The sequence below is a fragment of the Choloepus didactylus genome, chromosome 10, assembly GCF_015220235.1.
Source record: "Choloepus didactylus isolate mChoDid1 chromosome 10, mChoDid1.pri, whole genome shotgun sequence".
NCBI classification, from domain to species: domain Eukaryota; kingdom Metazoa; phylum Chordata; class Mammalia; order Pilosa; family Megalonychidae; genus Choloepus; species Choloepus didactylus.
The window spans coordinates 21,997,694-22,021,260 of record NC_051316.1 but is presented as its reverse complement, the minus strand read 5'-3'; the positions used below and the strand labels follow the sequence as shown (position 1 = coordinate 22,021,260).

Below are 23,567 nucleotides of genomic sequence, written 5' to 3'. Positions count from 1 at the left end.
TGTTACTGATATTCTTACATACATTGAGGACTAACAGTTTAGTAAGATGAGCCTTCTGTCTTGGGGCCTGCTCTTATGAAGCTTGTGACTGCAAAGAAGAGTTCAAGCCTATTTATAATTGTGCCTAAGAGTCTCCCCAGAGAACCTGTTTGTTGCTCAGATGTGGTCTCTGTAAGCCCATGTGGCTGGTGAGCTCACTGCCCTCTCCCCAACATGGGACATAACTCCAGGGGATGGAAGTCTCTCTGGCAACGTGGGGCATGGCTCCAAGGGGTGAGCCTGGATGGGGCATCATGGAACTGAGAAAATCTTCTTGACCGAAAGGAGTAGAGAAATGGAGCAAAATAAAGTTTCAGTGGCTGAGAGATTTCAAATGGAGTCAAGAGGTCATTCTGGAGGGCATTCTTATGCACTGTAGATATCCCTCTTTTTTCTAGTGCATTGGAATAGCTAGAAGGAAAAGCCTGAAACTGTCGAAGTGAACCCAGTAGCCTTGATTCTTGAAGACGACTGCATAACAGTGTAGCTTACATGGGGTGACTGTGTGATTGTGAAAACTTGGTGGCTCACACTCCCTTTATCCAGTGTATGGACACATGAGTAGAAAAAAACTAAAGGAAGAATGGGGTTGGATGTGGGGGATGGAGTGTTTTAGGAGTTCTTTTTTACTTTTATTTTTATTTCTTTTGGAATAAGAAAAATGTTCAAAAATTGATACTGGTGATGAATATACAACTATATGATGGTATTGTGAGTAATAGATTGCACACTGGATGATTGTAGGGTATGTGACTATATCTCAGTAAAACTGGATTTTTAAAAAAGAAGACTCCACAGGAACTGTATTACAATTTTGCACCTTTCTATAAATCTAAAATTATTTCAAAGTCAGTTTTATTTTTAAGTGTCAAATACATTGTAAAAAGTAAAGGACAAGAAGCTGTCTCAAATGATCAGGAACAGCAGTATTTAGTGGCCATACTCAGCACAAAATTCAAGTGGATGGAAAAACCCAGCTCCAGATCTTATTCATGACGTGGCTAAGGCTGCTCGATGAGATAGACCATCCTACTTTCATAAAACAAATGAAAGTGATGGGATGACCATTAGCTTTAGCTTTAGAACTTCAGGGGGTTTTATGTATAAAATTGTATTTTATAATAAAGGCTATTTACTATGTAACTGCTTGTTTAAAAGGGAAAAAAATTTTTTCTTCTCAGAGTAAGTCCATATGATAACTGAGTAGGGTCCATTTTTGCAAACACTGAAATTCACACTGATTAAGAGGACAAATAACAAGACTTTCAGGAATCCAACCACTTGCAAGACTCAGTTCGTGCCTTTAGTTACCCCATCCCTTCCCGTGATCCCCACACAGCCCTGTGTCCCCTGTACCTTAGGGAGAGCTTGGTAGCAGTTCCTGAGCCTCCCTCCCTCCCTCTTCTCTTGTGTTCTCCTCTCCCCTCCAATCCTCCTTTCCTTCTTTCCTCCTTCAGCTCCTCCTGTCCTCTGACTCTCCTGCTGCCCTTTCTGCCACACCCCCAGGGCTCCTTCCCTTTGGCCCCCCATGTTTTGGTAGCATCAGCGACTGGCCAGAAGCAAAGTGCGGTGTGGGTCTGGGCTGGACTCCTGGAGCACCTCACAGTGGAAAACATGGTATACGTATCCCAATGGCTCTCTATCCTGAGTGAAGAGTTGGCCATTACAATATTCCCCTTCCTGAAGCCATTACTCCTGCTGGCGTGGCCTTTTCTTCCAGATTCCAGTAATTCTCATACTCCCACTTCACACCTGTGGTGATATGGCTCCTTACTGTCACTTGTCACAGGGTAGTTCATCAATCCTGCCCATGGTTTGTCAAGAGCCCTTTTAATAGACTCTCCTCAATTGTTTGTTCAGTTGAGGGTGATACCTGTTCCTTGTGGGGACTGTGATTAAGGGGAGAGAATTGTATCTCTTATTTCATGTTGTAATCCCAGCACCTGGGATGATGTCTACCATACAACGGGTTTTCAGTAACTATGTATTGAATGAATTAACCAATTTTTCTGTATTAGAGTTGTTAATGTTATGGATTCTTATAGTTTATTCAAGAAAACTTCACCAGTGCTTTTGTAGTTATTATTTGTAATGGTTAAGAATTCTAAACATTGGGGAAAAGCAGGCAAACTTGTATGTGCCTGAAAATCTGAGATAACATAAAAGTTTGTTGCAACAGTAAGAGAATTCAGGAGGAAACAACATTAATGTATAAAAAGCAACAGTTCTCATATACAGTTTAGACTTGGCCCTCAGCTTAAAACCGTCAAGGTGGGCTCCAGGGCATGCAGTACCGGGCTAGGGGGACAATGGGTCCACGGTTTGTATGAAGGAAAGGATCGAGGTCCCAGGATGAAAAATTTTAAGTTAGCATGTAAATTTACAGTTATATATAATATATAACAATTTTGTTAGGTCTGGGTTTGTGGCCCCTCCTCCATTTCCCTCTTTTGTGAAGCCGGTTGGGCTGCGGCCCCCTTCCCCCATTTGGCGCCACAGATTTACTCCCTCCCTCCCCACCTCCCCTGCTCAAATGCACAAAACAGGCACTGCCAAAGTTACAAAATAAACTTTGTGTAATCGTCTACTGGCCAAAGTCACATACCTTACATGTCCAAAACACTGTGTAATCTCCTGATTGTTAAAAAGCCCTATAAAAGGAAATCCCACCACCCGGCTGTGCACTTCCCTGGCCAGGTGGTGGGATTTTCTTTTACAGGGCTTTTCACCAATCAGGAGATTGGCTTCTCTCAAATAAAACCTTTTTTTTTTTCTTCCCTGCCTTTTGGGTTCGTTACCCGCCTTTCGAAAAAACTCCCTTACAATTTCCTTCCTAAATCCTTAAGTAGTCATACGTTTAGCAAAGCAAGTTTCCCCAATTTTCTTCAAATGTCTTAAAAAGTCGGTATTTCTATCGGGATCTGATCGGGACCAGGCTTTGTCTTTGGCGGTAGTGTTGAAACTTAACCTTTAACTTCTGCAGGCTCTGAAGGAACTTGGGTAGGGGAGACCTTTAAGAATGTTAGCCCCCAACTTTCTATTACACGGAAACATCGTAAATATCAGTTGAAGGAGGAGGAGGAGTCTGGAAAAGTAGTCGGGACACTTCCTCCACCCCCTCGCAGCATTCTGGGAACAAAAGTTTGGGCTTCCTCTGCGCAGGCGCAGCCGCTGCCCCGCCTCCTCAAGACTCCCTTTTAGGCTTCGCCGTGTCCGTCCTGAGACCTCTGGCGTCTTTAGGGGTTGGAGGGTAAGTACTCAGGTGAGAGCCTTGGGGAGCAGCCGGGAGAGGCGGTCTTGGGCCCGGGGAGCGGGAAAGGGACTTCAAGGAAACCCCGCCGCGTGGAACCCGGCGCGGCCGCCTGCCCCGGAAAGGCCAACGTGGGCGAATCCCCAGCTCCGCGCGCTCCCGGGGCGGCGGGGGTGCAGAGGCCTCATGAGGGGAAGGTATTTGGTACCAACGGAGTTGCGGGGACCTTTTGCCCGTCCCAGGTGCAGCTCGACCGGAAAATAGTGGAAGCCGAAGGCGGGAGGTCTTTGTGTGTTTAGAAAGTTACAACGTCGACTGAGTGTGGCAGGAAGGGCAGGCCGTGGTCTACGCACGCAATAGAGAAAGGCCTGAGTAAATTCCAGCTCTGTCACCAGAAACCAGGGGTGAGATAAGGAACTTGGGGAAGGGTCAGTTCGTTCATATGAAAATGAGGTTAGTAATAATGACTGTTTCAGGACATTGTTTTGAAGGTTAGTTAAGTGTCACCTACAATTATACAAATGCCAGATACTAAGCACTGAGTTAGTGGCAGCTACTGTTATGTTTAGAAGACATTTGATTCTTTTCATTTAGTGGCTTATATAAACCTCACAGCCACTTTTTGATGTCAGTATAACCATATGCACTAAAAACAAATAAACTGAGGTTTAAGATGGTGAGGTGATGTGCTCAGGTCAGAAGCTAGCTGTCGGGGAAGCCTGGATTTAAAGGCAGGTGTGCTTTACCCCATTCTCAGGCTCCTTCTAATACAACATCTACCTAAAACACAGTACGGTAGCTATCATAGCACATAATCGAGTGTCCTGTCTTGAAGTCTCTGGTGATATTGTTTGAAGTGAGTGTGAAGGGCACCCTACCTCATAGCAAGTGTATTCTGGGGTCTGTAGCGTCTCTTTAGATCCCTTAGGTAAGACAGTGTTCCTGGCCCTTCCTGGACTGGCAGGATATCTGTGTTTTAAGTCTGATACCACATTAAGTTCCAAGAGTCATGTTTTTTTGTTTTTTGTTTTTTGTTTTTCCCCCTCAAATAAATTTGCTTCCCAGGCTTAGGGCCCTGATCTCTTGGGAAAAAGCAGCACTGGTGAGGTAGAAAGCAGGGGGACTCTGGGAACTGGAATCTTACCTGGAAGAAAATGCTCCTCTGACTTTTTACCTCTTACCAGAGCTTCAGAGGAGCAGCTGATTTGCTCAGCCAAAAGCAGTTCTTGATATGCCTGCCCAAAACACAGTAATGCAGCAAACTTGATGGTGTCACCACCTCCAGAAGCCACCACAGACTGTCTGATAGTGGAGAATTTGGACCAACCTTGAGAAGGGCAAGGTCAGCTGTGGAGGCCCAGAAGCAGGATGCCCAGGAAAGGCCACTTCACTGGACAGCCTGTATGGATGTGGTCTGAAGGTAAGGGATAACGTCTAGAAGTGAGGCTCTTCTGTCTCCACCCATCCCTAAAATGTTCCTATGCTTTCATTTGCCTCTCTGTTCAAATTATGTGCTGCTGTGACTCATGTCCAGTACCACATGTGACACTTCTGACATTATTCATATCATTAGAATGATGCTTCACGAAGGGTTTCCATGGATATCTGTTTCTGACTCTTGAAAGCTTTAAAGACATGAGTCCTGATGGCTTCAGTAACGTGTCCAGGGACATCGAGTTTGTTCATGGCAGAGCCAGGAGGAAAAAACAGTGCAATTCACTTTCACAGATAAGGCATCACAAGCATCTTAACAGAAGGGCCTTTTGAGAAACTGCATCATAGTTAAAACAAATAGTTAATAATCCTTGCCTTTAAACAACCCCCATTTCTTTTAGTCTGCTTTCTGGGTACTGGTCAAGGAATAAAGAGTATTATTGGGAAAATAGATAAATGATGCATCATGAGTATTTTTCTAATAAGTTACTTTTTTTTAAATGCAAAAAATAAATTTATTATGCTCTATGTATAAAACAATATATTTACTTTTCAAAATGTCACTAACAGGGTTTTAAAAAACGTTTTTATTTTGAAATAATTGTAGATTAACAGTTAGTTGCAAAGAAATGTATAGCGAAGTCTGTGCACGTTTTACCCAGCCTATTCTTGTCTTACCATCTTGCACACAACTGTAGTAAAATATCAAAATCATAAAATTGATATTGGTTCAGTCAGTACAGCTTATTCCAGTTTCAGCAGTTACACATGCATTTGTGTGTGTGTTTATGTGCATGTGTGTGTACCCGTGTGTGTGTGCATGTGTGTGTGTACTTTCTGCTAAGTTACTTTTAATGAAAGAATAGTGTCTTATCCTTTGGTATACTGTAATTCAACTAATCCTGTTTTGTTTTTATTTCTTTATGTTTTTGTCAGAAGGACACATGCATTATTGTTGCATCGATTGAGAAAAGTTTATATTCGTCCAGTGAAGAACTGCAGGTTTAAGCCCCCATACTCATTTCAGAATTGTGCATGGACTGATACTATCACGCCCACATTGTCCTTTTTATGCCTTTTCAAGGCCCAAAGGGCCCTGTTCCCATAGGGAGACTGCTTCCCAGCTGGAGTGCTAAGATCTGTGGGAGGTAAATCCAGGAGCTGGAAGGCAGGCCAGATCTCATGACCTTTTCCTGTCCCCCCAACTGAACCATCACAGGTCTCCACATTCTCCCAGGCCCGTAGAAAATGAAAAAATCTCAGGTGAGCCCTTTATCCATTCCCCACTTTGCATTGTAATGGATTTATGAGCTTTATAAGGGTCCGTATATTTATTGGAAAAGAAGTAGAAAAAAATTGAGTCAAACTTGACAGAAGATTTCCCCATTAACTCTGATATGTGCTGTCAGCTTTTGGTAGGTCACCTGTGTCAGCACAAGTAGCTTCCCTGCAGTTACTAGTTTGCTAAGATTGCTTGTTTGTGGTAAATTTGCATTGAATTATATTGAGTACTTTTTGTGTGTCTATTGAGAAAAAGCAAAAATTGTGAATAGCATAATCTATTTTCTAACAAGAATGTATTCTTAAATTCTTGCATAGACTATGCTTGCTAACAACTGTGTTGTAGTAATTTCTTAACTATGTTCCTAAGGGTGCTTATTTTGGTTTGTTTTTATGTGGTTCTTTTTTTTTTTTTTCCTCCCCCAATACCATGTTCAGGATTCTTATTTCTGCATTTCCAAATTAGATTAGACTATAATTTTCTTGTGGACCTATTTTATTATTGTATCAAGTTTTATAAGGAAATGGGGCCCTTTTTGCTCTTATTTTCCTTTCTAGCAATCTAAATGTTAGTTGTAGATTTTTGTGAAACTCATCTATAAAACGGGCATTTTGCTTGAAGATTTTGGTTGAATTGATTTATGAAATAGTCATAAATCTACCCTTGATTTCTATTTTTTCTGGATTTAATTTTTTCTATTACAGCTTCATAGGGAATTCTCAGTTTTGTTTTTTTAAAGTATACTCATGAGCTTGTTTAAATATTCTCTTAAGATTTTAGGGTCTTTATCTGTTGTATCAGTAATTCCTTCTTTGATCTGTTTTTAATTTTATTTCAGTTTTATGGCTACTGATCAGAAAAGACAAAATATGTTCTGGTTGGCCCAATCTGGAACATAGAATTTCATGGTTCTTCATCTTAACATTTTGTGTGCTATCAGTGTTGCCTGAGTATTTGAGTGGAAGGAACATTTGTGGTCTACACCTCTGCACACACAGCTGTCACCCCAATTTGTTGAGGGGAATGTACTTTCTCCATTGAATTGCCTTGGCACCTCTTTTTGAGATGCTGTATTTAAGTGGTCTATTTCTGGATTCTGTATATTTGTTTGATCTGGGTTTGTCCTTTTGTTAACACCATACTGTCTTGGTTAGTGTCCTTTTACAGTAAGTTTTGAAATGATGTGTCTTCCCACTTTCTTCTTCTTTTTCAAAATTGTTTAGAATATTCTGGGTCCTTTCTTTCTTTATATAGGCTTTTAAAAAATAAGCCTTGTCTAGCTTATTAAAGCCTGCCAAGATTTTGATTTTCATTTAATTTCATGACATCTTGATCATATTGAGTCTATTTATTTAAGTGATAACATAAGGTTTTGAGTTGAGAAAAGGACAGCTTTGACATGTTTTAAAAGAATGACACTGGTAGACACTAGAAGAGGGATAGTGAGGCACTGGTGGTAGTAAGGGAAGCATGAACAATATTGGAGGCTATTTTAGTAATTCTCGCAAAAAATGATGCTCCTACTTGTCATTAGGGACAGGCTTAGCTACATAGAATGAGAGAAAAAAAAGGAAAAAGAAAGAAATCCCTTTTTCAGAGCCAGTCCCAGCATTCCCATTTCGCTGGTTGACTGGAGTTCGTACCCATTCTCTGTGCCCCTTTTCTCGGAACACCACCCTTTTCCAGTTTTCTGAGCTCAGCTGACTCCAGAAGCCTCTTTTTTGATTGATTTATTTTTCCATCACCCCACCTCCTCTCTTCTGGGAGACAACTTAGGCTTCCTTTCCTGCTTGCTCTGGGTTTATCCTGTAGCTTGTATTCAGTAGTCCATATTTGTTAATTAAAACCGCGAATGGAGCTTGGTTGAGCTACCTTTCCTTGTTTCCGGCAGATACCACTTCTTTTTATCACAAGAGGTGTTCCTACTTAGCCTGCTGTGCCAGTGGGGGAGGGGCAGCAGCTCCGCAGTTTTTGAAACTTGACGTACAGTTCCGTGCAGTAATCTCAACCATTCTACCCATTACAGACGGGTGTACTATGTGTGACCAGTCACATTGTCCTCCCAATAGTTGTTCCAGACTGTTTACTACTTGTTCCTGTCTATTTACTAGTTCCTCTGTGGGACTAACTCAGTTCCATACCTCTCTATCCCTTTTCTCTTTTGATGTGCTGATTTTGAAGTTATTTATCCAGTATGTTTTCATAGCCCTATCCTGTGATACAAATTACACAATTTTCCTACAGTTTGCTGTTTGTGCTTTTGCCTGACTTAAGTTTTTTTTATTTTATTTTTGCCATAAAGTCATTTGATTTTTATGTTGTCAAATTTAGCAGTTTTCTCTTATGATTCCTGGATTTTGAGTCATATTTTGGCATTTTGCTGTGTAACATTGTAAAGAATCATCCTGTATACTCTTCTAGAATGTGACTGATTTTATTTTAGATTCAGAGCTTTTATACATTTGAATATTGCCTTGCTCTATGATAGGTCTAACTTTTATGTCCCAGAGGGCAATCTAGTTACCCATATGACCTTACTGTTTTAATTATTAAACCTTTTGAAAATATGTCAGTATCCAGCAGGACAGCTTTATCATGTTTGATGTTTTTCATTCCTTTCTGGCTATATATGCCTGTTTAGTTCTCTGTATCCATTTTTTGAGCAAAGGTAAGGGAAACAAATCAATACATGTTTAAAAAGGATAGAGATATTCAATGAATTTAAGTTTGAGTTAATCAAACATCGGTGTAATTCATGATAGTAATAAAGAAGAGAAATCATATACTTACATGATTATATGTAGTAAGTGGATTTGAGACTATTTCATATCTACTCATTTTAAGAGTTATTAACATGTCAGGAATAAAAGTGATCTTTCTTCATCTAATATATAAAAATAACATACAGTGGTAACATTATGTGTTTTGACTTAATACAGAAGACTTTTTCCTGAGGTTGAATATATAGTATTGGAAATTTTAACCAAGGAACTGAAAAAGAAGAACGAGGAGGATTAGAAAGGAAGAAATAAGACTTCCATTGTTTTAGACATGAAATGATTGTATAGGTAGAAAATCCAGAAGACTTTACACATTAACTATTAGGGATAATAAGTCAAGTTAGAAAGTAGCTGGATACAAGGTCAGTGTTTTAAAAAAAAATCAAAATCATCATCTATATCCCAGCCACAAACAATTAGAAAACAAAAGTTCAAACTGTCATATCATCTACAAAAGCATTGTCAAATATTAAAAATGAGAATTAGTCTCTTCTCTCTACAAAGAGAGACAACTGCCATATCCATACCCAGAGCCCCTGAAGCATTTCCCCTGACCTTGTGTGGAGAGCTCTCCTCATCAAGATTTCCTGCAGTTAGGAGCATCCTAGGCATCCTTTATAGCATTTTGTTTGAAATGCTCAGCAGTAAACAGGGTAAGAGTTGATTTCCTAAGGCATTTTCCATGTCACTTGTTTCTGGACCCTTCAAATTGACCAGGAGTGTGCTGTTACAGGCATCAGTGTCATTCAAGGACGTGGCTGTGGAGTTCACCCAGGAGGAGTGGAAGCTACTGGGCCCTGCTCAGAGGACCCTGTACAGAGATGTGATGCTGGAAAACTACAGCCACCTCGTCTCAGTGGGTGAGCAGAGCCTAACATGTTTCTCCCTGTTGAGTGCATTTTTGTTTTTTCTTTTTCAAAATTTAATCACATTTGTTGAGGTTTATTTAATAGAAAATGAAATTCAGTACAAGTCTGATGAGTTTTGAGAAATGTATACAGCTAATTACTACCACTAAATTATGATTTGGAATATTTCTTTCACCTCATAAAGTTTCCTCGTAACTTTTTGCAGCAAGTCCTCTTATTCCATTCCTATCCCTCTGACCCCAGCAGCCACTGATTTGCTTTCTGTTGCAATACTTTTCCCTTTTCTTGAATTTTATATACGTGGAATCATTAAGTATATACATTCTTTAGTTTGACTTTTTTAACTTAGTTTAATTTTTTGAGATTCACATATGTATTTGTGTATAGTGGTAGTTCATCCTTTTATCCCAAGTACTATTCCTTTGTACAAATATATCCTAGTTTATCAATTCCCAGGTAATAGGAGTATTGTTGTTTTTTATTTTCCCCCATTTTGGGGCTATTATGAATAACTTGCTATCAACATTTGCATGTAAATCTTTGTGTGAACCTTTGTTTTTTAGTTATATATATTCTGGATATTAAACCCTTATCTGACATGTGGTTTCCAAATATTGTCTCTCATTATGTAGGTTACCTTTTTACTTTTCTCAAAAAGTCCTTTGATGTGCAAAGTGTTTAATTTTGAAGAGATCCCATTTCTCTGTTTCTTCTTTGGTTGCTCGTGCTTTTGGTGTAAGGTCTGGGAAACTACCACTTATCACCAGATTTTTAAGATATTGCCTTACATTTTCTTCTAAGAATCTTATTGGCTTAGCGCAAATGTTTAGGTCTTTGATCCATTTCGAGTCGATTTTTTTATAAGGTGTATGATAGCACTCCTCTTTCATTGTTTTAAATATGGATATCCAGTTCTCCAAATACCATTTATTGAAGAGGCTGCTCTGTCCAAGTTGCTTTGGCTTGACTGCATCATCAGAGGTCAATTGTCCATAGATGCGAGGGTCTATTTCTGAACACTCAATTTGATTCCATTGGTTGATATATCTATCATTATGGTAGTACCATACAGTTTTGACCACTGTAGCTTTGTAATATGTTTCATTGTCAGGTTTTGTGAGACCTCCCACTTCATTCCTCACTCTCAAGATACTTTTGGCTGTTCTGGGCACCCTACCTTTTGAAATGAATTTCGTTATCAGTTTTTCTGTTTCTGCGAAGTTAGTTGTTTGGATTTTACTTGGGTATTGTATTGAATCTATAAATCAGTTTAGGTAGAATTGACATCTTTACTATATTTACTCTTCCAATCCATGAACACGCTATGTTCTTCCATTTTCTTAGGTCCTGTTTGATTTCTTTTAGCAGTTTCTTACCGTTTTCTTTTTTTTTTAATCTTCATTTTATTGAGATATATTCACATACCACGCAGTCATAAAAAACAAATCGTGCATTGGATTGTTCACAGTACCATTACATAGTTGTACATTCATCACCTAAATCAATCCCTGACACCTTCATTAGCACACACACAAAAATAACAAGAATAATAATTAGAGTGAAAAAGAGCAATTGAAGTAAAAAAGAACACTGGGTACCTTTGTCTGTTTGTTTGTTTCCTTCCCCTATTTTTCTACTCATCCATCCATAAACTAGACAAAGTGGAGTGTGGTCCTTATGGCTTTCCCAATCCCATTGTCACCCCTCATAAGCTACATTTTTATACAATTGTCTTCGAGATTCATGGGTTCTGGGTTGTAGTTTCATAGTTTCAGGTATCCAGCACCAGCCACCCCAATGCTTTAGAACCTAAAAAGGGTTGTCTAAATTGTGCGTAAGAGTGCCCACCAGAGTGACCTCTCGGCTCCTTTTGGAATCTCTCTGCCACTGAAGCTTATTTCATTTCCTTTCACATCCCCCTTTTGGTCAAGATGTTCTCCATCCCACGATGCCAGGTCTACATTCCTCCCCGGGAGTCATATTCCACGTTGTCAGGGAGATTCACTCCCCTGGGTGTCTGATCCCACGTAGGGGGGAGGGCAGTGATTTCACCTTTCAAGTTGGCTTAGCCAGAGAGAGAGGGCCACATCTGAGCAACAAAGAGGCATTCGGGAGGAGGCTCTCAGGCACAATTATAGGGAGGCCTAGCCTCTCCTTTACAGCAACCGTCTTCCCAAGGGTAAAACCTATAGTAGAGGGCTCAACCCATCAAACCACCAGTCCCCTATGTCTGTGGTCATGTTAGCAACCATGGAGGTGGGGTAGGCGAATACCCCTGCATTCTCCACAGGCTCCTCAAGGGGGCACTACATATTTTTTTCCTGGTTCTTTTTTTTTTTTTTTAACTTTTTTTTTCTTTTTTAAATCAACTGTATGAAAAAAAAATAAAGAAATAAAAAAAAAAACATACAATAAAAGAACATTTCAAAGAGACCATAACAAGGGAGTAAGAAAAAGACAACTAACCTAAGATAACTGCTTAACTTCCAACCTGTTCCTACTTTACCCCAAAAAAGTTACCTAATATAGCAATATTTCTGTGAACTTGTTCCTACTATATCCATCAGAAATTAACAGACCATAGTTATTCCTGGGCATCCCCAGAGCGTTAAATAGCTTATCTGTTCTTCTTGGATTATTGTTCCCCCTTCCTTAATTGCTCTCTATTGCTAGTTCCCCTACATTCTACGTTATAAACCATTTGTTTTACATTTTTCAAAGTTCACATTAGTGGTAGCATATAATATTTCTTTTTGTGCGTGGCTTATTTCACTCAGCATTATGTCTTCAGGGTTCATCCATGTTGTCATATGTTTCACGAGATCGTTCCTTCTTATTGCCGTGTAGTATTCCATCATGTGTATATACCACATTTTATTTATCCACTCATCTGCTGAAGGACATTTGGGTTGTTTCCATCTCTTGGCAATTGTGAATAATGCTGCTATGAACATTGGTGTGCAGATATCTGTTCGTGTCACTGCTTTCCGATCTTCCGGGTATATACCGAGAAGTGCAATCGCTGGATCGAATGGTAACTCTATATCTAGTTTTCTAAGGAACTGCCAGACTGACTTCCAGAGTGGCTGAACCATTATACAGTCCCACCAACAATGAATAAGAGTTCCAGTTTCTCCACATCCCCTCCAGCATTTGTAGTTTCCTGTTTGTTTAATGGCAGCCACTCTAATTGGTGTTAGATGGTATCTCATTGTGGTCTTAATTTGCATCTCTCTAATAGCTAGTGAAGCTGAACATTTTTTCATGTGTTTCTTGGCCATTTGTATTTCCTCTTCCGAGAACTGTCTTTTTATATCTTTTGCCCATTTTATAATTGGGCTGTCTGTACTATTGTCATTAAGTTGTAGGATTTCTTTATATATGCAAGATATCAGTCTTTTGTCAAATACATGGTTTCCAAAAATTTTTTCCCATTGAGTTGGCTGCCTCTTTACCTTTTTGAGAAATTCCTTTGAGGTGCAGAAATTTCTAAGCTTGAGGAGTTCCCATTTATCTATTTTTTCTTTTGTTGCTTGTGCTTTGGGTGTAAAGTCTTGGAAGTAGCCGCCTAATACAAGGTCTGGAAGATGTTTTCCTACATTATCTTCTAGGAGTTTTATGGTACTTTCTTTTATATTGAGATCTTTGGTCCATTTTGAGTTAATTTTTTTGTAGGGTGTGAGGTAGGGGTCCTGCTTCAAAGTCAGGGAGTGTAAGTCCTCCCACTTCGTTTTTCTTTTTTAGAGTGTCTTTAGCAATTTGAGGCATCTTCCCTTTCCAAATAAATTTGATAACTAGCTTTTCCAAGTCTGCCAAGTAGGTTGTTGGAATTTTGATTGGGATTGCATTGAATCTGTAGATGAGTTTGGGTAGAATTGACATCTTAATGACATTTAGCCTTCCTGTCCATGAACATGGAATATTTTTCCATCTTTTAAGGTCCCCTTCTATTTCTTTTAGTAGAGTTATGTATTTTTCTTTGCATAGGTCTTTTTACATCTTTGGTTAAGTTTGTTCCTAGGTACTTGATTTTTTCAGTTGCTGTTGAAAATGGTATGTTTTAATTGGGGAGTTTAATCCATTTACATTCAACGTTATAACCGTGAAGGCAGTTCTTGATTCAGCCATCTTATCCTTTGGTTTATCTTTGTCATATATATTTTTCCCCTTTCTCTATTAATATCCTTTATTGTACCGATACCTAATCTCTTTAGTACTGAACCTTTCTCCAAGTCTCTCTGTCCTTTCTTTGTTTCTCTGTCTGTAGGGCTCCCTTTAGTATCTCCATTAGGGCAGGTCTCTTGTTAGCAAATTCTCTCAGCATTTGTTTGACTGTGAAAAATTTAAGCTCTCCCTCAAATTTGAAGGAGAGCTTTGCTGGATAAAGTATTCTTGGCTGGAAATTTTTCTCACTCAGAATTTTAAATATATCGTGCCACTCACTGCCTTCTTGCCTCCATGGTGGCTGCTGAGTAGTCACTACTTAGTCTTATGCCGTTTCCTTTGTATGTGGTGAATTGCTTTTCTCTTGCTGCTTTCAGAACTTGCTCCTTCTCTTCCGTGTTTGACAGTGTGATCAGAATATGTCTCGGAGTGGGTTTATTTGGATTTATTCTATTTGGAGTTCGCTGAGCATTTATGATTTGTGTATTTATGTTGTTTAGAAGATTTGGGAAGTTTTCCCCAACAATTTCTTTGAATACTCTTCCTAGACCTTTACCCTTTTCTTCCCCTTCTGGAATACCAGTGAGTCTTATATTCGGACGTTTTATATCATCTATCATATCCCTGAAGTCCGTTTCGATATTTTCAATTTTTTTCCCCATTCTTTCTTTTATGCTTTCATTTTCCATTCTGTCATCTTCCAGGTCACTGATTCCTTGTTCAGCTTCCTCTAGTCTTGTACTATGAGTGTCCAGAATCTTTTTAATTTGGTCAACAGTTTCTGCAATTTCCATAAGATCATCTATTTTTTTTATTTATTCTTGCAACGTTGTCTTTATGCTCTTCTAGGGTCTTCTTGATTTCCTTTGTATCCCGTACTATGGTCTCATTGTTCATCTTTAGTTCTTTGAGTAGCTGCTCTAGGTGCTGCGTCTCTTCTGGTCTTTTGATTTGGGTGCTTGGGCTTGGGTTATCCATATCATCTGCTTTTTTCATATGCTTTATAATTTTCTGTTGTTTTTGGCCTCTTGGCATTTGTTGAACTTGATAGGGTTCTTTTAGGATGTGTAGACGAACTGAAGTCCTTATCTCTAATTTATCAGATCTACAGCTTCGTGGAGTACACTTTCTCTAACTAACCAGCAGGTGGCGTCCACGAGGCACCTGTTCTCCACAAGCCAGTTCTCCCCTGCTTAGCCTTTTTGGTGAGTGGGGGAGTGAGTCTTGTGGGGTCCAATTGGTGTACCAAGCTTGCGTGTGTAGTTGGTGTTGCCTGCCCTGTATATGGGGCGTGTTTCTGGGCAGTCAGGGAGGGGGGGTGGCTCTAACAATCAAATGTCCCTGGTGATCCTGGAGTTTTAAAGCTGCTGCAATAGTCTAATCCTTCAGTTCAGTCCTGCCACAGTTTGTCTCTGCCACTGACCCACAAGTCCTTGATATTGGCGTATGGCTCCTGAGACTTGCAAGTGGGCCCCTCTTCCAGGCCGTGCACCCCCTGGTCCTCTGTTGAGGGATGACTGTGCTATGTCACAGGTGAGTGCCGTCCCCCCAGGGCGGTTCTGGGCTGCTGGGCTGTGTAGGGAGGCTCCCAGTCTGCTGAAATTATGGCTGAATGGGGCTTTGTTAATTCACACTGCTCCACCTTCCCAACTCTGGGACAATCAGCTGAGATTGCTGGGAAGGCTAATGTCCACGCCCAGTTTTGTGGTGTGTGCCTGTTATTTTAAGCACTTCGTCACACTGTTGTCTGGGGCAGCTCTGGGCTATGGGGCTGGCGATGGGCAGGAGTGTTTCCTGTCCACTAGGATGATGTCTGTGAGCGGACACCCACCTTTTCTTGGGAAGTTGTGGTGTTTAGTGAATTTTCTCAGCAACTGGATTATTGCCTTTTGTCTCAGAGCTCTCTTAGTTCTGCTCTTGTCTTGACCTGCCCAAATTGCAAGTCTTTGAAGCTTTCTGTATCAGGCTTCTTAGAGTAATTGTTTTAGAAAAAGAAAAAAAGGATTAAAAAAAAGTGGGGGGCCCTCCTCCGAGATCTAATGGGTTATTGAAATGCTAAGAGACAAAGCAATTAGGGCCATTAAGGGAAGGTCCACAGGGCAGAGAGATCAGCTTTTCTTCGGGATTTGCATATGAGCCTCGGCCTGAGCTCTGCCCTTCCCCTTTCTGTGTTCACCAGAACTCCAAAAATCCTCCGCTTTTATTTTGGAATTTTTCGTGCTGTTTTTTTCTATGCCTGTCTCCTCTCTGCTGGGCTGGGTGCTCTCAGATTCTCTGGTGTCTGGTCTCAGTCTATCTATGGTTGGAGTTTGGATCAGTAGAATGAGTTTCCGATAAGGGCTGACACTGCAGTTCTCCCTTCTCCTTCCCGGAGCTGATGGCCCCTCCTCCCACGGGACTGAGTTTGGCAGTGAGGGGTGCGGGTCCCCTGGCCGCAAAAACTTACAGATTTCGCTGATCTCAGCAGGTCCATGTTTCCATGAGTGTTGTATGAAGTATGCCCAAAGTCAGATTTCTCTGTGGTGTCCAGTCCACGCAGTTCCTGGCTTTCTACGTACTTTCGTGGAGGAGTAACTAAAACAAACAGCTCACCAGTCCGCCATCTTGTCCCGCCTCCTCCTCTTACCGTTTTTATTCTTTATTTCTTGTGTGGCCTTGTTTTATTCCTAAATGTTTGATTCTTTTGGTGGCTATTGTAAGTAGGGATTTTTCTTGATTTTCTCCTCCTGTTCGACATTACTTGTGTATAGGAACACTTGTAGCATGCCACTTTGCTGTGTTCATTGATTAGTTGTAATTTACTGTGTATTTTTCTGACGTTTCTGCACATAAGATCATGTCATCTGCAAACAGTGAAAGTTTTACTTCTTCATCTCCAGTTTGGATGCCTTTTATTTTTTCACTGATTGCTCTAGCTAGAACTTCCAGTACAGTGTTGCATATCACTGGTGACAGTGGGAATCCCTGTCTTGTTCCTGATCCTAGAGGGAAAGTTTTCAGTCTTTCCCCATTTAGTTGATGTTAGCAGTGGTTTTTGATTTCTTGCCTTTGTTATATTGAGAAAGTTCCCTCCTGTTCCTATTCTTTGGAGTGTTTTCATCAAGGATGCATGTTGAATTTTGTCAAATGCCTTTTCTACATCGATCGAGATGATCATGTGGTTCTTCCACTTTGATTCATTGATGTGATGTATTACATTAATTGACTGTCTTGCAGTGAGCCACCCTTGCATAACTGGAATAAATCCCACATGGTCATGGTGTATAATTCTTTTAATGTCCTGCTGGATTTGTTCTGTGAGTGTTTTGTTGAGGATTTTTGCATCTGTGTTCATTAAAGATATTGGTCTATAATTTTCTTTTTTTGAAGAACCTTTGCCTGACTTTGTTATTATGGTGATGTTGGCTTCCTAGAATGAGTTAGGTAGCTTTCCCTCCTTTTCAATTTTTTTGAAGAGTTTGAGCAGGACTGGTAGTAATTCTTTCTTGAGTGCTTGGTAGAATGCACATATGAAGCCATCTGGTCCTGGGCTTTCCTATTTGGGGAGCTTTTTTATGACTGATTCAATCTCTTTAATTGATCAAAGAATAAATTTGATCAAAGAATAAATAAAAATCTATATTTTTCGATATCCAGATAGATACAAAAATCAAAATCATGGAAATTAGACCCTTTGAATAATAAGTAATGGAGAACTAAGAAGAAAATTTTTGACTAACATACTTACATTAAAAAGCGAGAAAGTTTTAAATGATAACTAAGCAAAATGAAGTAATCAAGATAAACTATGATATTATAAATTCCGAGACCAAAAGCAATTCTCAGAATCAAAATAATTATATAAAATAACTATCCTAAACTAGAAAAGGGAAAGTACTATGTTAGAAAAAAGTGTGATACATCTAGCAATACAGTGGTGAAAATATTTTGAAATAGGTATAATGAAAGACATATATCTAAATAATTTTTCTAAAAGTGTTTGAGAGGCATGAAACTAAACTGAAATAGAAGAATATAGCACATTCACAGATTGGGATATTGTATTTTAAAACTCACAGTTCTCTCTGATGTGTTTATATATTCAATATAATAGTAAACAAAATTCCAAAGGGACCTTGTAAGCATGAAAGAAGTTTTACGCAGGAAGGAAAACCTGGGATTTCTCTAGCCATTTTCCCTTTGTTCACCTGAATGGTGATTACAAGTTGTTAACCCTCTGCCATTTGTTGAAATGCATTTAAGAGTTTTATGCACATTTGTATTATTTTTGCTCATTTTTAAAAAGTTAGAATGACACAAACCAATAAGAGAGAGATATTTACTATAAGTATCCACAACTGTTTGCTACTATAATAGATAAAATGAATTTGATCTTGTCACAAGTGTCTTCTTCTCCGCTTGGCCTCCCATGACCACCTTGTTTAAAACAACACCCTCATCTCAGGCCATCTAGTTATCCCCCTTCCTCTGTTCTGTGCTTTTTCCAAAGTACTTATCAGCTCTTCTTCGCATCTAGCAAACCTTGTTTAAAGTGTTTTCTCCAGTGCCTGGAATGCAATAGCGTGCATTATAGGCTTCCACTGAATATTTCTTGAGGAAGTGAATTTATACCCACAGGCTCTTTCTTTTCCTGTGGTGTCTGTGTCTGAATGCCCTGTCCTCTGTGTTCTGCTCCTCTTATATGGTAAGTCTGTCTTTGCTTCATCCATCTTCAGACTTATGCTTTTTTGCTTTATCCTATACCACTACATTGTTACTTCCATATACTTTTCCCTATGTCAGCTCTCAAATGCAACATTTCCGTGCCTTTAGGGATCTCTTTTGGAGTATTATCATTATTTTTTTTCAGTATGGTAAAAACCACAAGTAAAATTTCTCTCATGAATCAAAATCTTCTGTCTTTCCTACTACCTCTTTAATTATTTTCCCTTACTGACTTTCTCCTCCAGTAATGGACAACCATGAAGTCATTTAAAATTTTTTTTAAGTCTTTTTTCTCTGTTATAATCTCTTACTGGTGTTTCAGTGCTTCCTGATGTTAGTTCCCTTTGTTACAAGATCTTTTCGTGTTCTCATTTCTCATGTTCTCACTGTCTAGTTATATTATCCAAAACTGTAGCTTTCTCTTCTTTCTCTAATTCCTAATTCATATTATGTTTTTACATGAAGTAACTATTTATCTTGCTATAGGCTGACAAATAAACCCATGTTTACCCCTTATAACTTAACATATGGTCTTGAGGTTTCCTATGTTTCAGTTATCACCATATTGTAAGCCTATCTTATATTATCAGATTTATTTCTTTCCCTTGCCTCTGTTCATGGCAAACCGCCTATCACCCAATCTCTTAAAAGTGATATATGACCTTTTACCTATATCATAACTTTTATCAATGTATGTTTCCCTGTATATAAATTGTGAAATGCTTCACTTCATTAAATTGCTTCATGTGCCTGGCATGTGGGGGAAGCTTCTTTTTTTGCTGTTTTTATTATTATGTACTTCACATTTTGGCTCAGATTCCCACTTATTCTAAAAAATTATATTAGAAGACTTGACCGATATTTTACTCTCCTTTTTAAACTCTGAACCCACTTAATAAGTGTGTCAGAATAAAATGAGACTTAATCACACAGTCTCTGCCACATAGCATGCAGTTATTAAATGAACTCCTTTCCCCCCAAAAGAATGGTCTCTTTTATTCTTCCATTCTGTGATATGTAATATATAATAAATATTTTTTAATTACATTGTGCATTACCCATAGTTAGGTGGGGAGAAGGATTTCATATTGACTCATTCAGGAACACTTTCCCTACCTGCAAATGCCAAAGTCACATTTCTAGACCTTTTGAAGCATTAGGTGTTGGTTTGTACTAGGTTTGAGCCATTATGTGTGAAAGAGCTCTGGGTCATTATATGGTTCATTGTTTTCTAAAGGTTGCTGGTTTAATTTATATTATATGCAAATGCAATTAAATCAGCATGAGGGTTGCATTTAGGAAAGGAGAGCAAAGCTGTGTAAAATACATTTTATCATATAAGTTGCTGTTGATTAAAAGGTAAACTGTTATTTAAGATACAGCCAAGGGAAAATGCTGCCCCATTTAACTGTGGACATGCCGTCATGTTTAAGATACATGTTGATTTCAGTGATGGTTATTTTGCTTAAAAATCTTGTATCTCAGATACACGAGTTCTCTCCTGATTCCATTACTACAAATGAACAACACAGATAGTAACTACTTTCATGTTTTAAAACAAATGGTGGTTAAATTACTAGGAACATACAAGAAGCTTTGAAAAAAAGTATTGTTAAACCTTTGGGAAAATAGCTTTGCTCTGAAGGGCATCTAGATTTAAGTAGTGCCCAAACTGAAAATGGATACCTAGAGAAAGAATATGAATGTAAGATAATTGTTGGAAATGAATTAGTGGGGACCAATAGCCTGTCGAAACTAGAGCAGAAAATACTGTGGACTAGTGGAACAGAAGTTAGAACACATAATGAACATGTAGTTAGTGGAAAGCTATTTTTCAGAATCATGTCTCTTCTGTCTTTCATCTGCTGGTACCTATGGAGTAGACTCAAGACCTGAAAATGTTTTTAGCATAGGCTTGACACTTTATCTCATGGAATGTGTGTTGCAGCAGGGTAATTGCAGTAAAATGTATACAAGATATTTATGATAAAGAAATATGGAGATACTTTTTAAGTTTCTAGAATCAGGTTGAAACATATGATCCTTAAGGTTCTCACAGTCAGTGAAAACTAGATATGTTGAAAAGTAGACGGAAAGCAGAATTAAGGATTAGACCGGAACAAAACTGGTTTTGGGGAAATGAGTGGGCAAATTAAAAGAAGGAATGTTAAGATTTGATGATCAAGACCAGTTCATTGATCCTTTATTTTTCAGAGAATTGCATTTTAAAATGCCAATACATTAAGTTTGAGAGTTATATTTAGAAGTGCCAAATAAATGTCAAATTTGGAGACTCATATTTTAAAATGCCAAATACATATGACCTTCATTTCCCTTCTCCTTTCCCTTTTTCCACTACATAAAGGTGTCCTTGGGCATGTTTCCTTTTTAAGAATAAACTGGAATATAAAGAATAAACATTTGGTATTTTTTTTGTTGGGTGATTGAGCCAGAAACCAAGGAGTCAAATAGATAATAGGGCATATGTATATAAACCCCATTCCATGTGAAGTGTGTTAAGCATCACAAAGTATGTTTAATTTTCTGATTTTTCAGAACACTACCAGCATGAGGAACTTAAAGACAAGAGCTCAGAAAACCGAGGCAAACATTGGTGCCAAGTTTTATTCACCAACAAAATGTTGACTCCAGAGCAAGAGAACATCTTGGGAACACCATGTAATCTGGGCATAAACACTTTTCTTTCAAGAATAATACGTTTTAAATGTGACATTCCAGGATCTACTTACCTTGATCTAAGTGCATTGGCCTCACACTGTCAGTATTCAAAAGAGGGTGCTGACGAGTTTAATGTATGTGAGAAGTGGATCCACAGTATTGATGGCAGAACACAAACTAGAGAGGAATATTTTCATTGTAATAAAAATGTGAAAGCCTTCAGTCAAAAAGAGGAAGTTATTCAGAATCAGCCAGTTCAGAGTTTGGGGCACCCTTTTGAAGATGCTGAATGTGGAAAATATTTCCTACAGAAAGCTGCCTTTTTTGCATCTGTGAATGCCCACAGAAATATGAAATCACATAAATACAATGAATGTGGAGAAAAGATGCCTGAAAAATCTGCTCTTCTCTCTCAGAGCATTCCTAAAGAACATAAGATTCACGATGAATTTAATGAATATAAATGTAGTGACAATGGGATAAATTTCAGTAGGATCACTCAACTTCAAAAAATTGATACAGGAGAGAAGACTTTCAACCAAAATTCACACTTTAGAGAACATCACAGAATTCATATAGTAGACGTGAAACCATTTGAATATGGAAAATTTTTCTGCCAGGATTCGGCCCTTCCGGAACTTTTTCAGCGAACTGGAAAAGGGGAAAAACCATATAAATGTGATGAATGTGGAAAACATTTCAAACTAAAGTCATACCTAGGAAAACATCTCAAAAATCACACAATGGAGAAACCGTATGAATGTAATCAATGTGGAAAAGCTTTCAGAGAGAATTCAGTTCTTAGATCACATCAGAGAACTCACACAGGAGAGAAACCCTATAATTGTAATCATTGTGGACAATCTTTTGGCCAGTATTCAAGTGTGAAAAGGCATGAGAGAATTCACACTGGTGAGAAACCCTATAAATGTGATGAATGTGGGAAATCTTTTAGGCGGAAATCACATGTCACAGCACATCAGAGAACTCACACAGGTGAGAGACCCTATGAATGTAATGAATGTGGAAAATGTTTCAGTCAAAGTTCAGGCCTAGTAAATCATAAGAGAACTCACACAGGAGAGAAACCCTATAATTGTAATCACTGTGGACAATGTTACAGACAGAGTTCAAGTCTCAAAACACACCAGAAAACTCACACTGGGGAGAAACCCCTTAAATTTCGGAAATATTTGGGCAGAAATTGAAAGGTACCCCAATTGCCAGAGACGAGAGACAACTGAGCGGTTCAGGCAAAAGCATTTATTCTGAGAGTGGAAAGGAGGCTGCCTGGGCAGTGCACAAAATGGCAACTGCCCTGACTGAGTGGATGAAACACATATTTATGCAGACCTGAGAGCAAGTTAGCTTTCCCTGGCAAGGAAGTTAGTTTTTGTGGGCTTTTTGTGGGCAGGGTTTCTGATGTTTAAGTTTCAGGCTCTTCATTTCCGTCTTTTTGGTTAGGGTAGGGAGGCGGTGGTGGTGGGACCAGGGGTGTTTTTTTTTTCTGTAGCTTCTTCCTGCTGGCAGGGGGCATAGGCATCTTCCGTTGCAAGGGGTTGATAGGGTAATAGTTGTGGCATAAGGATGAGCTGGGTGGTGATGGAGGTGGATATTCTTTTAGCACCATTTTCAGCTAGGTTGGTGTATTAGGGTTCTCTAGGTAAACAGAATCAGTGAGAAGTATCTATGAATATAAGATGGAAGTGACTCATGCAACTGTGGGTATGCATGAGTCCAGATTCTGTAGGGCAGTCAGCAAACTGTCAACTCCAATGAAGATGTCCGACGAGCTTCTCAGGAAACGAACTAGCAACTTCCACAAACTCCTCAGGAAATGAAGTGGGATCTTCAACAAACATGTTCAGTGAACTCCTCAGGAAACTAACTGGCAGCTTCGACGAACTCCTCAGGAAACACTTCGCTGGTCAGCCAAAGAAGAAGTGAAGGTCCTCTATCTGTCTCGCTCATACGTCTTCAGCTGATTAATTGGATTAAATCCAGCCAACTGCATTCTCTCACTGTGGAAGACGCCCTTTGGTGAGTCGTCAGTCACGGCTGCAGCCAGTTGACTGATAATTTAATAAAACAGCCTGTTGGTTTATTAACCAGCCACAAACGTCCTCACTGCAATTGTTAGGCCAGGGCTTGCTTGACCAAACACCTGGGTACCATCACCTGGCCAAGTTGGCACATGAACCTAACCATCACGGTCCACCCCTTATCCATTTAAAAAGCCGTTCCAGAGAAACTAAGATGGTGGCTAGGTTAGACAGGGCAAAGGGACACCTCCGTGAGAAACACTAGATAAGGACCAGAGAGTGACCCAGAATACCGGTTACAGCGATGCGCCAGCTGGACGAGAT

General features: G+C 39.3%; 1 protein-coding gene across 1 annotated transcript; it reads left to right on the top strand.

The window, feature by feature from the left end:
- Positions 1-3,313: 3,313 nt before the first annotated feature.
- Positions 3,314-23,150, top strand: LOC119505045 (zinc finger protein 782-like). Its single transcript, XM_037797752.1, has 4 exons — positions 3,314-3,742; positions 4,474-5,986; positions 9,519-9,645; positions 21,079-23,150. Exons 2-4 carry the CDS (start codon positions 5,972-5,974, stop codon positions 22,407-22,409), a joined length of 1,473 nt encoding a protein of 490 aa, XP_037653680.1. The 5' UTR covers positions 3,314-3,742; positions 4,474-5,971; the 3' UTR covers positions 22,410-23,150.
- Positions 23,151-23,567: the final 417 nt, after the last annotated feature.